This window comes from Drosophila busckii, chromosome 2L (genome assembly GCF_011750605.1).
Source record: "Drosophila busckii strain San Diego stock center, stock number 13000-0081.31 chromosome 2L, ASM1175060v1, whole genome shotgun sequence".
Taxonomy (NCBI): domain Eukaryota; kingdom Metazoa; phylum Arthropoda; class Insecta; order Diptera; family Drosophilidae; genus Drosophila; species Drosophila busckii.
The window spans coordinates 17,334,709-17,352,602 of NC_046604.1; the positions used below are offsets into that span (position 1 = coordinate 17,334,709).

The window sequence follows — 17,894 nt, forward strand, 5'->3', positions numbered from 1 at the left end:
TGTCTTATCAACTGCACATGCTTGCTGATAAGGCATTAACAGCTTTGTCTTATAGATCAGTCAAGCTAAGCACAGTGAAACGAACGGACGCATCAAGTGATAGACAACGCTAAATAAATTCGCAAGCTAAGCAAATATATAAAATATATGTATAAGTAATCATGGAAAGGTATAATCGAATTTAAATAATTGATTTGCATACATCTAACAAATCTATTACTTCCTGCAGTGTTTGGCTGGAGTGCGTCTCATTTCTGAAGACTCTATTGTGCTTTATAGTGGCGCTAATGTTGATGCCACTGCTGTTGTTGTCGTTTCTGTGTAAGCTGACACAGATCGAATATATATAGATCAAACAGGCCGACTATAAATAAAACGAGTCATGGGTTGATTAACCGCTTCACTCAGCCAAAGGATGCATTGGATCAGAGTCTGTCAAGTGTTATTGGTTGCGCTTCGATTGCGTGGCGCTGAAGCGTGCTGATTACCCAGCAAGCATTGATAAGCATTGTTTGTAAATAAAAGCACTCTATTACCTGTTGCACCTTTGGGGAACCTAGCACCCAGACGCTCGACCAAATGAACCTTGACCAACTGAATTACTCATAAAAATTGCCAGAGTGATAAGCAATGCTACTTTGGTTGTTATTTTTTTTTTCTTTGCTGGTGCTGCTGATAATGACTTGTATTTAATTTTGTTCAATGTTCAATCTTATTGCAGGCGCGCATTTCGGCAACGAGCTAGCCAACTATTTGCTGAGCATCAAGTATCCCAATCTGACCATCTCCAAGTCCAAAAAGATACGCACACTAATTGATACGCCCAAGAACGCAGGCATCTTTCACTTTCTGCTGCAGGTGGAGGGACCTTGCGAGTTTGAGCACATCAAGCGCGCCTACAGCACGCAGTTGATTGAGCTGAAGGATAAGACGGGTGTGCTGCGATACCCAAAGCTAAGACAGCAGCTGGTTACATGCTGGGGTCACTATGCCTGGGTGAATGATAGCAGGTACGATTGACAACAACATATGGCCCTAACTAACAGTGCATCCTCCCTCTTTAGCGGCTTCAACATCAACAATCACGTGCTGCTGAGTACGCCCAAGTATCGTGGTCGTGCAGTCAGCGAATCGAATATACAGGAATACGTCAGCGAGCTGGCCGCCAAATACATACCCTCGGACTTGCCCCAATGGCAGGTGACTGTAATACCTAATTCGGATGACACGCAGCCCTACTACATATTAATAAAAGTGCATCATCTCATCATTGCCGAGGAGCAAGATCTGCATGTGAGTGAGATGCTTCTGCTTCAGGATCCCGAGAAAAAAAGTTTTGTGGATGCTTTGACTGCCACAACGCCAGCTGTATCCAAGCAGCTCTCACATTTTGTTCGCCAGCCGGAGCACATAAGCAAACTGCTGCAGCATGTGCAGCATTTGATTAGCTGCCGCTGGCAACAGTTCATCTATGAGTTTGAATCTCTGGATACGCCCGATGGCGTCAAATCGCAGCCGGACGCGCGTAACCTCAGTCAGCTGCTGTCCCTGTCGCTGATTGTGCTGGTCAACGTTAGCTTGAGTTATTGGCGTCAACGAGCGCTGCGTCGCAAGCTCAAGCATCGGTCTGGACATAGCTATCGCCATGATGTGGGCATGCTGCAGACCATTTATATTTTGCTTGTACGTGAGCTGGAGCAGCGCAATCTCAACTGGACAGTGGCACGTGCCGCTTTAACGCATAGCCTACAGCCGCTGAACATGGTCAAGTGCTGGACAAGATTCATTTGGCATTTGTTGCTGCACAACTTCATTTTACTACCATATTATGTTTATTACGAGCTGCTGGCGCTGCGTGATGTGCTGCTACGTGGTCAGACCTCATACAGCGACACTCACTGTGCTCGGCTTTACCTTTATGTGCCGTTATTATTTTACGCACAGCTGGAGCTGGTGAAGATCTGCTATGAGCTGTTTATGGCGCCACGCAATATCTATGATGTGCTCTTTGTCCAGCCAACCAAGGAGCTAAATATACTGCACCAGAAATCCTACGCTGGACGCAAAATTGTGTCCTTCAGCCGTTCCATCGATGGATCGCAATTGCGTGAACGTCATGAGCATATGTTTGGTCAGCAACTGCGCGAATCCGATTTCAGCTTAGCCTGTCTGGCCGGTGCAGTGCATGATTACTTTAATACGTATACGGATAAGGCTGCTGTGCCAGCGCTTCTAAACACTACCTGTCGCACCATTGCCCAGGGCTACTTCACCGATCGCAGCGGCGACAAGTCGTCTCACATTGGCGGCGTTATATTTCTTCAGCTGCCTTTGGGTCCACCGGATGCGCTAAAGGCTCTCCAGCTGCACGAGATTGTCGAGCGCATACGCAAGCAGCAAATTATGATTTACTTGGCATCGATCGGACAAACAAAATATAGTTTGTTGACATCGTTGCTGCCACATGTGTTAACCAAAATCTTCATCAACTTTTTTTCATACAATTTTCCAGTGACCATAACAGAAGTCTATGGTCCAGCTGATCCACAATTTCAGGCCGCCTGGGGTCAGCGAGTGCAGGACGTGCTGCTGTTCAGGCCACCGCAATCAAAGACTTGCTTGTCGCTCAACCTGCATCGCTATGGCGATCGTTATAGGCTCGCTGTAATGGCTGACACTCATCTAGCGCCAGATCACACGCTGCTTACACGTTCCTTTGAACGTTATATGGAAACGGTGGCACTCTAAAAATCCAAGTCAATCTTTAAATGGGATCAATATTAACTTAACTTTATAATTTCTATTGATTTTGCAGTTTAAACACTCTGCTCTGAAAACGTCTCATGTACATAGCTGTAGCTTAGTCATGTAATCAAACTTATAGTCATGTTAATTACGTGGCTCAAAGCAACGTAAAATTATACTTATTAAACAGTCAAATATGATTTGATTTAGTTGAGTTCCACCTTTTCAAAGCTTCTTATTAAACTAAAATAAAGTCGGGTGCAGGGGATGTGTTGTCCTTACTTCGTCGGAACTTAATAAAGTTTTATTTAAAAATAAACTAAATTAAATTTGAATGTATAAGTTCAAATTTGAATTGAAGGTAGGGTAGGGTAAGTATATTAAAAAAAAGTTTGCAGAACGCAAGCGCTTGTAATTGATGTAACAAGTTTTTGTTATTGATGTAACTCTATTTGTTGAGCTGCAGGCAGCCACAATATGCAGGCCTGAGCTAGTCAAGCAAATGACATCCATGCCATGGCCTATCTCTAGAAAAAAGTAAGTTAAAAAGCAATTCATCTGCATCTACATCTTTATTCTTATCAAAAAACATTTAACAAATATTGTATTTTATTTACACAACATCATGGGCAATAGCTGCGGCGACTCTCCACTAATAAAAGTGCTTACTGCAACGGACTTCACCGCTTCACAGTCAACAGTTTGCAGTCCACATCCTTGAGAGCGGAAGCCATCTGGACAAATCATCAGTTATCATCATCAGTCGACAACAATGATAGCTCGAACGGATCCTGAAGCAACTTTAACTTTAGTTAGCTGTATTTATTGATTAATAATAAGAGTAGTGCAAAGTATTTTAAGCAACAAATAATTGTTCAACTACTATTTAATATTTTGTTATTATTCTAATTACATACAACATTTTATGCTCTCTTGGTTTGTCAGTCGACAAATTACTTTATGTTATTTTTGTAATATAATTAATATTACTTTTATATAATTAAGCATTTTGTTTACTGCCAAATAATTACTATTATTTTAGTATTATACATTGTATATTGTATTGTATATACATTTTGTTTAGAATTTTATTGAAATAAATATTTGTATATACATGGATTTATTTAATAAAATTCTAAACAAAAACAATAAATAAATATGTGTTATTATTTGTAGAGAGAGAGAAAGGATTCTTTAGGTTGGTTTGTTCTCAATAGCGTTTGTTGATTGCGTAAGCGCTCATAAATCTTCACGGACAGGAAGTGCCTGTATAAATACAACAACAATAACAAACATTACTTACCTTACTTACCTGTTAGATCCGTCATACTTACCTTTGCCAAAGCAGCAAAGTTTTACCCAGTTCAAAATGAATTTTTACATTCAAAATGAATTTAGTTTCTTTAAATTGTATTGCTGTTAGTTTTATAATCCTTGTTGAGATAGAGCTCAGACAAAGTCTTGAAATAAAACATTCATAGATAAACTTTAAATAACTAAACACAGCACGCTCAACGAAACTTAACATTATCAGCTTTTCTTCTCTTTTCTATTAACTGTTCTAAATTTTTACTGATCAAACACAACAGCATATGTTTATTTATAATATCAGGAGTAAATTAGGCAAAAAACGTGATGTTAACCCTTTGAATTTTTGCCAAAAATGATGCCGTCTTCATTTATTATCACTTTCTAACTTTTGAGAAGTACTATCTTCAGCCAATAAAAAAATCGCACAGAAGTGTATTTAGGCTTAATTTACTCATGAGATACTACAAAAGAAAAATTGTTTGTATTTCGTTAGATTAAAAAATCTGTGTTTATTGAAATAGAATGGCAGGAAACCAATGCTGAAGAGTAACTTTTGTTTAACTTTCAGACTTTGCGAAATCTAAACGTCAGCTTAAAAATCCGATCCAATGCTTTATACGCCAAATATGGTTGGCGTTTGGAAAGCACAATTAAATGAGTATAAGATTGTATGATATAAAATTATTGGCGAATGTTATATTTGAACAAAATAGTAAACTAACAAGAAAATTTTTTTGTGAAATTTCGCACTGTTTTTGTTTTGCTTGTTTACTATTTCGTTCATTAGTTGCTTAATTAGGATTTAATAACTTAAATTTGAATGCAGTTTTGTTAATAATAAGTTTTTAAACTTTAAATCGGACACCATTTCGTTGAGTTTCAGCGTTTCAAAGCTTAAGCAACGCAACAGTTTGGTATTGTTTAACCAACCTTTTGTTATTGATGTAACTATTTGTTCCTCCAGTTGAGAAAGGCTGACCTTGTATGTCTAACATACTAAACTAAAACAAAGTTGCGGCATTATTCATTAATGTTGTTTTTGATGTGACTCTGTTTTATAAAAAAGCATTATATTTCCGGCATTTTTAAATGCAACAAATATCTTGGCGCTCGACTGTTTCGATAAGTATCGACAATCGCACAAATGCGCGTACAGCGAGCTAATCACAGTAGTTAGCTGTGGCTTTAACGAATTTTTAAATGTTTATATTGTTAAATTAGCAACAGCTAAAAATAAGGAAACTAAATATAATGCAGCCCTTGAACTTGAATTAACACCTCAATGTCAAGTGTAAACAGAAAGTTTGCCCTACTAAGCTCACGCTGTTCTTACGAGCTGAGCTTCAGTTGTAATTTAAATCGCACGCTTGTTGGTTGTGCGAACGGAAGTAAACAAAGAGCTAAAGCTGAAAGCTTTTAGCATAATTCCCGTTGCGTATTACTTTGATTAATTCGCACAATTATTAAATACAAAAACGCGTTGTGTTGTTGCACTGAATCGCAACAATAAAGTTAATTAAATGCCAAACATAAGCAAACAGCGCAATTACAATGACCAATTATAGATATACATGCATAATTTAATTGGAACTTTATACCAAACAGCAAAGCATCCGTGTGATTCTCGTTCTTTGTTGTTGCTGTTCGCATGCCTTATCTGTATTTCCATCTAATCAAGTAAATTTGTTATATTTTCGCTGCGCTTTCGTACAAATTGTATTTACTGAATTATTATAGTGCTTAAAGAGAAGTTGACGAGTAAACAAACAAACGCTGAACTCGACACGGATTGAGTTTAAGACTAGGAAAGTCTATTTGTTTTTCTCGTAAATCTTACAACTTGTTTACTCAGAGATACTATTACAAGCCTCCAGCACCAGCACCAGCACCTCAAGCTAACAAAACGCTTTGTGCTTAAGTAGACGCGCAACAATTGCTGGAGGCAGTTGATCTTAGCGAGACGTTGACGGTGTAGCGCTCACAATTGTGACTGAGGCAACTGCGTTAAGTGCTCGGAACTCAACGTGCTGATTAACCTTAAACGCAATCAAAACAAATCAACATTAATTCAACCAGCAAGCGACAACTTGACCCTATAAAATGTGGCAAGCTTTGTTTCTGCTGCTAATAGGCGCAGCTTGGGCGCAGCAGCAATCGCAATCCTCCTTGCCCACAAAGCAGCTTAAGCTTTGGCTGACAATCAGCGCCAGAAAACGTTTCCTGGAAGTGTCTTGGCAACATGCGCCTGCTCGAGAAGGCGATCATGTGCTGCTGACGGCACAGAATCCGACTAACTTTGAGCGCCGCGTGCTGCCCCGAGGCACACCACTGGCAGCCTTTCACAGCGAAGAGGGCAGCGGCGCTGGCGAAGATCAGCCTGCCTATGTGCCGGTCCATGGCTACACCAGCACGCCCAGTTCGGTTATTCGCGCAGTGCCGAGCAGCAACCATCAATACTGGGTGTCCAACGGTGGAAGTGTGGAAGTTGTGGCTGCCATTAAGCCCAGCCTGGCGGCACAATGGTTCACCACAGGCGTGCCCTTTGATTACGCTCTGTCGCGCAATGTAACCACGCATACCGACTGCTATGGTTACTGGGCCAGTTATATAGATGACCAGGGGCGTATTCTCAGCAAGACTTGTCTGCGCGCCTATCCACGCTGGATGCGTGATTTGCATCCTGTTATTGGTGAGCTGCGTCTGCGCGATCTCTTCATACCCGGCACACATGATTCTGGCTCCTATCGACCCAACTTTGATCCACTCTTGCGCGAGAATCTGGTGACCAAGTATGCGCTTACACAGGATGATAATATACGTGGCCAGCTGCTGCATGGCGCACGCTACTTGGATATACGCGTGGGTTACTATCGTCCGTCGGAGGAAAAGTTCTTTATATATCATGGCATCACCAAGCAGCGGCCACTGCAGGAGGTCATTGATCAGGTCAAGGACTTTGTGCTGGAAACAAATGAGATTGTTATATTTGGTCTAAAAGAGTTTCCAGTGGGTAAGTGGCTTACCAAAGAATTATCTGCAGCATTGATGTTCAATTGGGTTTCTTTATAGGCTTTGGCAAGGGGCTGGGCGTGCATAGGCTGCTGGTAAGTTATTTGCGTGAACAGTTTGGTGATCTGCTGGTGCATCCATCGCTCAGCTGGCATGCCACAATGAACGATATGTGGAAGCTGCAACAGAATGTCATACTGGCTTACGATAAGGAGGAAGTAGTGCAGGACTTTCCACAACTCTTGTTTGGCGGCGTGGAGCAGCGTTGGGGCAATGTGCAGACCTGGATGCGACTGGAGCGACACTTGCGCTTTATCAATGACTTTGATGTGTCGTAAGTGGATACAATTGCATAAAATTGCACAAACTAATTTGTTGGATCTTAGGCGCTTCTCGAGTCGCCCTGTTGTGGACATGGCTGAGCTTACACCAGAGACTTGGGATGTTATATTGGACAAACATGGCGGACTGCGTAAGATGGCCGACAATATTAACTGGCGCATCTCGCAGCTGTATCGCGATGAGCTGGGCAATCACGCCAACATTGTGGCCGCTGACTTTATACGCGGCACTACGCTCATGGATACTGCGTTGGAGTTAAACAGACGCAAGCCGGTGTAGTAACAATATTTATATATTATATATATGTATGTATATATCCACTAGCCATATTGTAGTGTTAGTTGTAGTTGGCTTAAAGTCTAGTTACTGCGTATACAATAAATTTTCCCTAAAAATGTCACAACGAATGGCAAGAGAGCGCTGCATTGCTGAAGCTAACTTAAATAAATACAAAGTTAATACACAAAAAACTTTTGGCTAAAGCTAGCGTTTCGAAGCTGAGGAATGGCTAACGTCTAAACGAGAAAGTAATATCATGCAAGACATATTGCTTAAGACTATTTGAGTGCTTCATTTGCTTCTATTATGGTAGTATTGAATATAGCGCGGCAAAGCTCCACCATGGCGTTCGACAGACGGCCATAGCACTTGGGCTTCTGCTTCCAGGCAATGCAGAGATAATAGAAGGGAATGCCGGCCAGTGTGATGGCAATGCCAATGAGTAGATTTGCAGGCTCTTTGTAGTTCGGCAGCATTACCAAAGTCACGCAGATTGTCATGAAGATAATGGGCAGAGCCAAATGCACTTTGATGGGACGCGGCATGTCGGGTCTGCAAGCAATTATAATAACAAATTAGTTTCTAAATATAATAACTTATATGTTTATATACTTCTTGTAACGCAGCCAGAGCATGCCCATAATGCTTGCCACCACAGATAGCCACAACACTGAGCTGAAGTAATTGATGAGCGCATAAACATTGTCGGTGAGCAGCATCAATAGCGACATTAGACACTAAAGAAGGCAATTCATTAATAATATGTATTTGCAATTAAATAATTGTAGACCTACTGTAAATATGAGTGAGGGTATGGGCGTCTGCTGCTTCACATGGAATAGCTGAAAGAATCTGGGCAAGTGTCCTTCTTGTGCGCCCGTTGCAAATAGACGCGCCGAGGTGAAGAGCACGCCATTGACGCCACCAAATGTGCTCAGCGCTACAAAGATGGGCACCATAAATGCCAGCGGACCAAAGACTTTGTTGCCAAATGTAACTGCAACGGCCAAGGAGCTAAGCATCTCGGGCTTGGACACCACAGCAAAGTAGGCAAGATTGACGAGCACATAAATGCCCGTGACCAGCGGCATGGCTTGTCTAGGGAACTGGGATCACGATGCTTAGTTAAATTAAATAAATTAAATGCAAATCTTATGCCATATATAATACAATACGTGCTAAATGACCAAAAATCCGAGTGGCATGGAGCGTAAGGCAGCTGTCGGTCGGCACTTAAATTGATTGCTGCGCTTTCAGTTTGTGCAAATTGAATTCATTAGGGAAAGAAAGCAGCAGCAGCAGCAGCACAGTTGCCAAACGCCCCCACACTCACACTCACAATCAGACAGACACACATAGAAAGCGCACTCAGCACTCAAGGACGCTCAACAAGTGGGCGGCTGCTGCTGTTGCCTCCTCCACTTGTTGCTGCTTCCGTCGCCTGCGCATGACGCAAACAGTGCGAAACGCTTGAGTTAACTTGACAGAGCATTTATCTTAAGTTTGCCCTTTGATTCGTGCATTTTTTAAAGCTTACTTGTACGGGTCCTGCAACTCTTCAGTGACAAAGTTCAAGTAGTTCCAGCCACCAAAGGCAAACAGGCCGGAGTAAAAGGCATAGCCAATGTTGCGAGCATTATAAGTGCCCTCCCATGGATTCGAAAAGTTCTCCGAGTTGCCAGTTAGCAAATAATACAATCCAGCGAGTATTATCATAATCAGCGCCAGCAGCTTGCCCACCGTAAACACATCCTGCACTTTCATGGACACCTTGACGGACAAGCAATTAATTGCCGTAAGCAGACCTAGAGCAGCAAATGTTAATATTTAAATTAAATGAGTTATTGATAATATTTACATAGGCAGCCAGCAGCGAGCAGCTTTACTGCATTTTGTGGTGGATCACAGTCTTCAAAGAAAGGTTTAACCGCATAGTGTGCAAAGGTCAATGCAACAATAGATCTGAAATAAAAAGACACAGTTACAAAATACAAGAATGGTTATTAAATTTGAGCTTACATTCTCAGTTATTTTAAGATTTCTCCATCTTAAGAAAAATCACCAAATATCTATAAATTTGAAAATTAACATCATTTATTAATTGCTTAATTTCTGGCTCAAATGTTTTAATTAACGTGCATTCACTGTAAGTTGCTGTTGCAATTCTTTATTTTCAGAAGTCCGCTGCAACTTTGCTGCTCTGGCACTCCCAAATAAGTGACTAATTATTTTAGGAGCTGCATTAATTTTCACTTAGCACCGGTTTTGGAATGCCTGTTTTAGCTGGACTGTGGAGAAAGTTTCGATTGGCCGCGACTGCTTGAACTTAAACGCGTGCCCATAGTTTGAATTCAATTGAATATTGTTTTGACTTGAGCATTAAATAAATAAACAATCAATTTTAATTTAATATCAATTGTCAAACGTCACTCACCTGGGTTGTTGGCCTGATAATTAGCAGAGCAATCCACAGACGCAAGAATCCAACAAGTGGGCCAAATGCAACCAAAAGATAAGCATAATCGCCGCCAGATCTCGTGATACTTGTGCCCAATTCAGCGTAGCAGAGAGCGCCAATTGTTGAAAGAATGCCACAGGCAGACCAAATCAAGAGCGAACTTCCGACGGATCTGTGTATATAGTAGAGTGCCAAAATGTCAAGCGTGCGGGATGTGGAGGGGTATGCAAGACTAAATATATACTTATAAGCACAATGGACAGCGGAGCCTCTTGCTTTGTCGCTCCATTGGACTTAAGTGGCGAGACTTGGTTAATTTTTACACATAAATCGTGTATGAATGCCCTTACAAATGATTTCAATTATGCGCTAAATAATGTGTGATTTTATTGAATAACTAAATAGAATTCCCACGAATATTTGCTACTTAAAATTTGACTAAAAAATATGTATATGTAGTACAGTCATTTCAGCCTAATTTTTTAAGCTAGCTAGCATTCAATTATAAAATTTATAATCTTTTAGTTAGAGTATCAAAACGTTGTTATGCCTATTTATGCTAGTTTCTGCTTCTTGTTGATTGGGGCAAGTTTATTTTGGGTAAGTTTTGTCAGTCTTGTAATTGTAGCACGCACACTTCTCAAATGCTGATGCAACAATGGGCAACGATTTCATGTGTCCCACTCGAATAGTTTGCAAAAAAATAAACAAATATTACTTTCTCAGGGGCATGTAATGTAAGCTTCATAAACAAAACCCCCACACAGCCCAAATCGTAAAGATTGAATTGCAATTAATATCAATTAAGAAACGTAAAATTCACAATTTCTATTAAGAATTTTTCTATTGACCTTTTACGAAAACCCTTGATATATGCAAATTGTTTTGTTTTGCTCAAAGCGCGCGTGGGTGTTGTCAAGTTCAAGAACGTTTTTACAAACTTTTACTTACTCTGTATAAATAAACACTCCAGTGGGTGCTATAAAAATGCCCGAACCAATTATAGTGCCAACTATTATGGCAACACCATTGATAAGTGTTAGTTTGCGTTTCAAAACTATTTTATCATCCTCTTCTGCGATGTTCACGTTCCCACGTCCGTTGGTATTAGGCTCAGCTAAACTGGTGGTCACTCCATTCGCATAACGCTCTGTCATTGTGGAGCACGTAGTATCCCCAGCAATTTAGCACGTATTGGAGTCTGGCTACGCTGTTGTCCCAATAGTTTACTACTTCAATTGATTAATCTCCCGTATGTGCTAACATTGCCACTTGAATAGAAGAAAATAAAATAGTTGTTTATTTTTTTGGAGGGGAATTCGATGATATCAATTTAATTGCCAGCTGTGCTGTTTTTTCAGTTGTTATTATCAGTAATAGTTACAGAATTATGGCACTATGATATTAATTACAAACGGTAAGCAACATGTGGATTGCAGCAGTAAATTGTTGATTGTGCTCGAAAATCAATAAAAAATAACAGCATAAAGTTTTTGTTAATAACCACGATTTACGAAATGCATAAAAACTAGTTGGGTTCAATGCTCGACCATAGTTTTGTGCTAAATTTCGTCAGTGGTAAATTCACTAGTAATTTTTACGAAACTACTCATTCACCAATACACAGGCACTGTAAACACATGCAGGTAACACTAATTGCACATGTATGTACATACTACATACATATATATGTATATATAAATATATTTACAATTGCACACTTGTTTGTTGTTAACGACTTTTTGCATTTACCATGAAATATAGAAATATTGCGCGACAGTTGAACCTACGACACGTTTGCACTGCTCCAATGTTTTTACATTAATAAAATATGTTGGCACAGAGACTCGAAACGAGACCGGCGTTTTTATCATTTTCAACCTACCCGCCTAAATCTCCTAGCGATGTGTGCGTGTCGAGCAAGAGCACGTCGTCAGAAACACGTTCTCAAACACAACGCAGAACTATGTATTTATATAATAAATAGAACAGTTTAAGTTGCAAACCAAATTATTAGTAGCTGAGTCAGAATAATTTAAGTTTAACTAATTATGTTCAAAATAAATATATATAAAAGCAACGGCATGCGTGCAGCTTGTGCAGAAATCCATTGCCACCTCTAGGGTCACAGAAAGAGAAAGAGAGAGAGGCGTATTTTTGGTGTAAGCGCATAGACACGGAAGCTGTATGGAATGTAATATGTTTAACACTTTGAGAGATAACTGTTATTTAGAAACGGCTAGTTTCAAGCACTAAATAACAAATTCATTTATATTATAGTAATTTGATTTCAATCGAAGTTCGAGCACTTTGTATTCGATAAGCGATAAAATTACAGCTGCTCGTGCGTTAGACTGTCTGGCAACCCTTCAAGTTTTTGTTTTGATTGTGCTTGCACGTGTTTTTGTAAAAGTGTAGCAAATAATCTTAAAATAAACACAATGTCCGACAAGTAAGCGTGTTTAAACTAATAATTATTTAATGGCGCATAACTAATTATGTTAAATTATATTACAGATACGCAGTGCCTAACAAATTGCCTGGCAAAACAGTGTCAGTGCTGAAGCACCGTAAGCGGCGCATAACTCAAGATGCGGCCGTCATCGAACAGAAGCGCACGGATCGCATTAAGCGCTTCAAGGCCACAAAGACACATCATAAATTCAGACGCGCTGAATCCTTTGTCATGGGCTACCTAAAGGCAGAGCGTACAGCCAACCGCATTAAACAGACGATACTACGCACAAATATAACAGAGCAGAGCGCTAAAGCGTCAGCCGAAACCAATCCAAAACTGTTGCTGGTCATGCGCCATGCGGGCAAAAAGATCTTTGACAAAACGACAATGGATGTGTTCATGACACTGCGCATGGCACAACGACACAACGCTGTGTTCTTGGCCAACACAAAGGAGAATCAAATATTACTGCGTGTTATAGAGCCATTTGTGGTTTATGGCCCTCCAACGCTAAACACTATACGTGAGTTGCTGTTCAAGAAGGGCTTTGCGCGCATTGAGGGTAAAAAGACGGCCATACAGAGTAACACAATGGTGGAGGAACAACTGGGCGACAAGGGCATCATTTGCTTGGAGGATATTATACATGAAATCTTTACAGTGGGACCCAACTTTGCCGCCGTGAATCAGTTCCTCTGCTCCTTTTCGGTATGTCCTGCAAAACTAATGTTTAGCTCTCTGATTAATCTCTCTGCTTTAAATTGCAGCTCTCAAGTCCACGCGATGGCTGGAAGAAGAAGGTATCCGTTGCGTTTAAGCGCGGCGGCGAGTACGGCGATCGTGGTACGGGCATTAACGAGCTCATTGCGCGCTGCCTGTAAATCCATCTAGTAGACTTAAATTAAATTCCTTTTGAAGCAACAACACTACAAACAAATAAACATTTATATATAAATATTGTATAATTTATGATTGTATAATTTAAGCAATTTATGTTAATTTACCATAAGCATGTCCGGTGCCAATTTAGCCAGTAACTCCAGCGATGTGGAGATTGATTATCAGACCATATCATCGACGGGCACAGAGATGCCGACGGAGACTTCAGAGCGGCTGCACGATCGCATCTCAAAGACCCAGTTGGCCAAGCTACACACATGGTTCAAATCCTTCAATGGAGTGGTGAATCAAGCGGATCTGCGTCGCATGCTCGAAGATGTGGAGATTTCATTTAGTGACTACACCTATACGCGTTTGTTTCTCAAAATCAATCAGAATCGCGATTTTATGATCGACTGGAATGAGTTTGTTTCGTACTTGATATTTGGCTTTCAGGAGGAGGATCCCAGCAGTCAAAAGGAATCGCTTATTATGCCCATATCGAAGCCACCAATTATAAGAAAGACTGAGCATCGCTCGGCTGTGTGTTGCATTGCGCTGCTCAAGGTAAAGTCAGATCAGTCGCCGATGGATGAGATTACAGAGACGGCAAACTATTCGTTTGGCGGTGAAGATTCGCCCGAGAACTCTGGCATGTGGGTGACGGCCAGTCATGAGGGACAGCTGCGCTTCTGGAGCGCGCACATGGAGCCGCTACGCAGCGCTGTCTCCGAGAGCAGTAAGTAGCCATAAAAAGTTTATTCATGGTATTCACTTTTATTTGTCATAGTTCATCTGAAGGTGCCCACTTGGATATTGGCCTTGCAGGCGCTCTCCGATGTGAGCATTGTGTGCACTTCCTCTACGGAGCGTGAGTTGCGCTTTCATGAGACCATTGCCACCACCTTTACGTTGCGCATGGTCATACGCAGTTTACCCTACGCCGTCTATTGCATGAGCTATGCCTTCTACAACAATGGCAAAGTGCACTCCAAGCTGGTGCTGGGCGACTATGCGGGCAATGTGCGTATATTAAGCTATTCACCATATCTGCGTGGACCCTTCCAGGCCAAGCCGGGCGCCGCCCTGGTGGAGGTGGTCTGGGCAGATGTGCTGAAGGGCAGAATACCGCTGCTGGTGGCGCGCGAGCATATCAATCTGCACAATGAGCTCGTCTCCTGTGTCTACTACTCGCTGCATATGAATGCGCTGTTCGCCAGTGCGGAGTATAGAAACACGCGCAAGTATCGTGGCCGCTGTCCAGGACTGATAATGGTGGGCAGCGATGATCGCAATAACTTTCGCATACCGCTGGGTGTGTCAGTCTTTTATGTGGCTGAGAGCAAGAATGTTGTAGTCACTGGTGGACCCGACACCTTTGTGCGCATTTGGGATGTTTATATATCCTCGGAGCCCTCGGCTATACTAACTGGTCACAATGGCGGCATTGTTGCTGTCTTTGTGCAGCCGGAGGAGAACAAAGTGTACAGCGTGGACTATCATAAGATCATCAAGATTTGGGATTTGCAGGAGCACACATTGCTGCAAACCTATGGCGATCTGGTGCGTATTATTCATCACAGTGAAACGGACATCAAGTACTATTACCACTCGCATCTGCGTGAGCTTATGGTGGCCGGACGCAAGCTCATCACCATCAAGTGTTGTCCACGCGTGCGCGTCGATCTCACCGATGGCAACACCCATGCGGCGCCCGTCTCCGTGGTGCTCTACAATCGCTTGTTCCGCAACATTGTCACCTGTGGTCTGGATAGCTACATTATAGTGTGGGATCCATGGACGGGCAGGCGTAAGATCATTATGAAGAACTGTCACACCAAGATGATATATGGCGAGATGATTGATATTGAAATAACTGCTGCCTGCTTTGATCCCTTGGAACAGTTTCTACTCACTGGCGCTAGAGACGGCTCCCTGAAGATTTGGAACTATAACAATTCAGTGGTGGTGCGCAACATGAGCATAGCGCCGGATATGGAGGTTACCGCTGTGATCTGGGTTGTAGATCGGTAAGCATATTTATTAAATTATTAGTTTAGCATTAACTTGCTGCTTGTCTCAGCATTTTGGCCATGGGCTGGGATCGTCAGGTTACCGAGTTCAACGATGTCGAAGGTCGCGAATATGGTGATCCCAAAAAATGGGCCAAGTTCCACAGCGATGATATTACCTGCGCAGATGTTAAGATGGGCGAGGGCGTCGTCACCGCCACCTACTCTGGCGAAATAATCTTCTGGAAGCTGGAAACGGGTCAGCCATATCGACGCTATAGCGTCATGGATCCCACGCGCTTCATTGAGCTTAAGCTTACCAAGGACGAGGATAAGCAAACACGTCGCAGCAAGCGCTCCAACACTTTCCAATCGTTCCTCAGCCTCACCAATCGCACAAGTCGCAGCAATATCAATCTGCTTACGCCCAAGGATGCTGTCAAGGAATATGGCCGCAATCTGCCCGTTTCTGTGCAGGCTGTGCTCTTCCTGCAAAGCCGACCAATGAACAAGGAATACGGTTAGTTGCAATTGCTTAGCTAATTTCTTCTATATATTATATGTTTGTACTTCAGCTAGCGTTTATATATCCTTGGATACGGGCATTATTCAAGTGTATTCGCATCATCAGCATGGCGGCATTTTGGGACAATTTCTGGCTGTGCATAAAGTGGGTGACTGCGTCCTAACCATGTGCACCGATCGCAAGAATCGATTTCTATTTACGGGCACTGCCTTTGGCTACATTAAGGTCTGGCATATAGTTAATTACTGGTGAGTATTGATAGAATGAAGTCTATTGATAGGAGTTTGTGATAAGTAGTTAAAATATTTGTGGCTGTTTAGTATTTTTATAATAATCGAACTGATATCCATCTATGTTTTATCCTTCAAAGAAAATCTTGTACAGTAAATTTTTATTTATTAATCAACCAAAATTTCAACAAAATTTATTATTGTTCGTTTTAAGCACACTTTACTGTAGGCAGTTAACAGCTGTCGTAGCAACATAAAGAAACCACACAAAAATTGGAGCTAACGGCACGACTCATTATAGGAACACATGTATCAACTTGATTGAGCCACCCCCAGTTGCTCAACAAATTTGACTTTGAGGTCTTGCGTGTCGAGACAAATTCCACAACAAAGTTTGCTCCCTCATAAAAATAATAATAAATAAATCGTAAACTGGTTTGTCGTTTAGGCTACTAGGCATAGACCCCATTGTTTACCGCTGGAATTTTGGCTAAAAGTTTACTTCTTATCTATCTAGCATACCGCAGTCGGAGAAGGTTAAGGTGTGCATGCCCAGACTACGCTTGGATTTCATATTTCTGCGCAAGGAGCTCTTCTTGACGCGCGCCAAGCGTGCAGTGCGTAATCAGCCGGAGCCGCTGCTGGTCAGCTCCTTCAAGGCACATCTCAAGGCAATCAATTCCATAGCGTTTATCAATCTGCCCAAGATAATCTTCAGGTAAGCAAATGCTCTAACCAAAGCGCTCTTACTAAAAGCTGCTTTTAATTTTTAGTGGCAGCCACGACTACTCCTGCCGCTTGTGGACTCTAGGTGGTCGCTATTTGGGCACCTTGGGCACTGTGCTGCCCTGGACAAAGCTTTCACCCTTTGAGCGCGCAGGTGACGAGGAGCGCGCCTATCGTTTGCCACCTGATATTAAGAAGGTAGCTAGTTCCACCACACTCAAGGTGATTTCTGGCGTGCAAGCCGAGCGCGTTGTGAAGCGCGCCAAGCCCACAGAGGAACGTGAGGAGGAGCGCGAGGTGGAGGCCGACGCCGGCGCCGAAATGAAGAACATGTTCGATCGACCACTGCGTGAGCCCATTTTGGGCAAACACTTTCAGCTGCCGGGTCGCAGTGCTGTGGAGCAGCGCATCGAGCTGGACACCACACAGCTGTATATACCAGTGTACACACATCTCAAAGTGTATCCATCTGATCTGCAGGAAACTCTACCCATGCCGCCCATCATTGGTCAGGTGAAGAACGAAAACTACTTGGAGCACTATTTGCCAGTGCAGGGCAAGATTGATCCAAAGGCATCGGCTGTCAATATACGCGAGCCGCCCAAGCGTTCCAGAGGCGGCAAGGACAAGAGCTCGGAGCCGTCGCAGCAATAGTTCAATAGCAATTATGCTGAAATTAAAATACACAGCTATAAAAAATTAATTGTTTAGAGTTTCATTTAATTTTAACATAGAAAAAATAAAATAAAACTAGCAGCAGTTAGTTGACTCAACAGAGGAAGAGCACAGACTGAATGCATGAACGCTTTAAGATTGGTGAGTGCACTTATCGAGAGAGCCGCTCTGAGTGAAGCAGCGCTCATTGAATTCGAAAAACTGCGCTCCAGCTCTTGCTTGTGAGAGAAGCGTGCTCATGCGA

At 42.1% G+C, this 17,894-nt stretch overlaps 5 protein-coding genes across 5 annotated transcripts; 4 read left to right on the forward strand and 1 right to left on the reverse strand.

The window, feature by feature from the left end:
* Window positions 1-12: 12 nt before the first annotated feature.
* On the forward strand, window positions 13-3,078 carry LOC108594523. The gene is made up of 4 exons (XM_017979727.2): window positions 13-169; window positions 230-321; window positions 722-1,010; window positions 1,065-3,078. Exons 1-4 carry the CDS (start codon window positions 162-164, stop codon window positions 2,746-2,748), a joined length of 2,073 nt encoding a protein of 690 aa, XP_017835216.2. The 5' UTR covers window positions 13-161; the 3' UTR covers window positions 2,749-3,078.
* Window positions 3,079-6,156: 3,078 nt separating this feature from the next.
* On the forward strand, window positions 6,157-7,877 carry LOC108608476 (PI-PLC X domain-containing protein 1). Its single transcript, XM_017999868.2, has 3 exons — window positions 6,157-7,066; window positions 7,126-7,399; window positions 7,452-7,877. The coding sequence occupies exons 1-3, from the start codon at window positions 6,157-6,159 to the stop codon at window positions 7,684-7,686; spliced, it is 1,419 nt and encodes a 472-aa protein (XP_017855357.2). The 3' UTR covers window positions 7,687-7,877.
* A 78-nt stretch (window positions 7,878-7,955) lies between these two features.
* On the reverse strand, window positions 7,956-11,957 carry LOC108608475 (large neutral amino acids transporter small subunit 1). Its single transcript, XM_033294096.1, is given in 8 exon segments — window positions 7,956-8,238; window positions 8,299-8,423; window positions 8,481-8,792; window positions 9,220-9,491; window positions 9,545-9,648; window positions 10,122-10,316; window positions 11,096-11,415; window positions 11,897-11,957. Coding segments are annotated over 7 exon segments (1,488 nt in total). The 5' UTR covers window positions 11,302-11,415; window positions 11,897-11,957; the 3' UTR covers window positions 7,956-7,964.
* Window positions 11,958-12,523: 566 nt separating this feature from the next.
* On the forward strand, window positions 12,524-13,553 carry LOC108608530 (60S ribosomal protein L7-4). Its single transcript, XM_017999945.2, has 3 exons — window positions 12,524-12,596; window positions 12,662-13,310; window positions 13,370-13,553. Exons 1-3 carry the CDS (start codon window positions 12,586-12,588, stop codon window positions 13,481-13,483), a joined length of 774 nt encoding a protein of 257 aa, XP_017855434.1. The 5' UTR covers window positions 12,524-12,585; the 3' UTR covers window positions 13,484-13,553.
* Window positions 13,549-17,660, forward strand: LOC108608531 (WD repeat-containing protein on Y chromosome). Its single transcript, XM_017999946.2, has 6 exons — window positions 13,549-14,224; window positions 14,414-15,511; window positions 15,565-16,013; window positions 16,069-16,267; window positions 16,767-16,967; window positions 17,023-17,660. Exons 1-6 carry the CDS (start codon window positions 13,614-13,616, stop codon window positions 17,627-17,629), a joined length of 3,165 nt encoding a protein of 1,054 aa, XP_017855435.1. The 5' UTR covers window positions 13,549-13,613; the 3' UTR covers window positions 17,630-17,660.
* The last annotated feature ends 234 nt before the right edge of the window (window positions 17,661-17,894 follow it).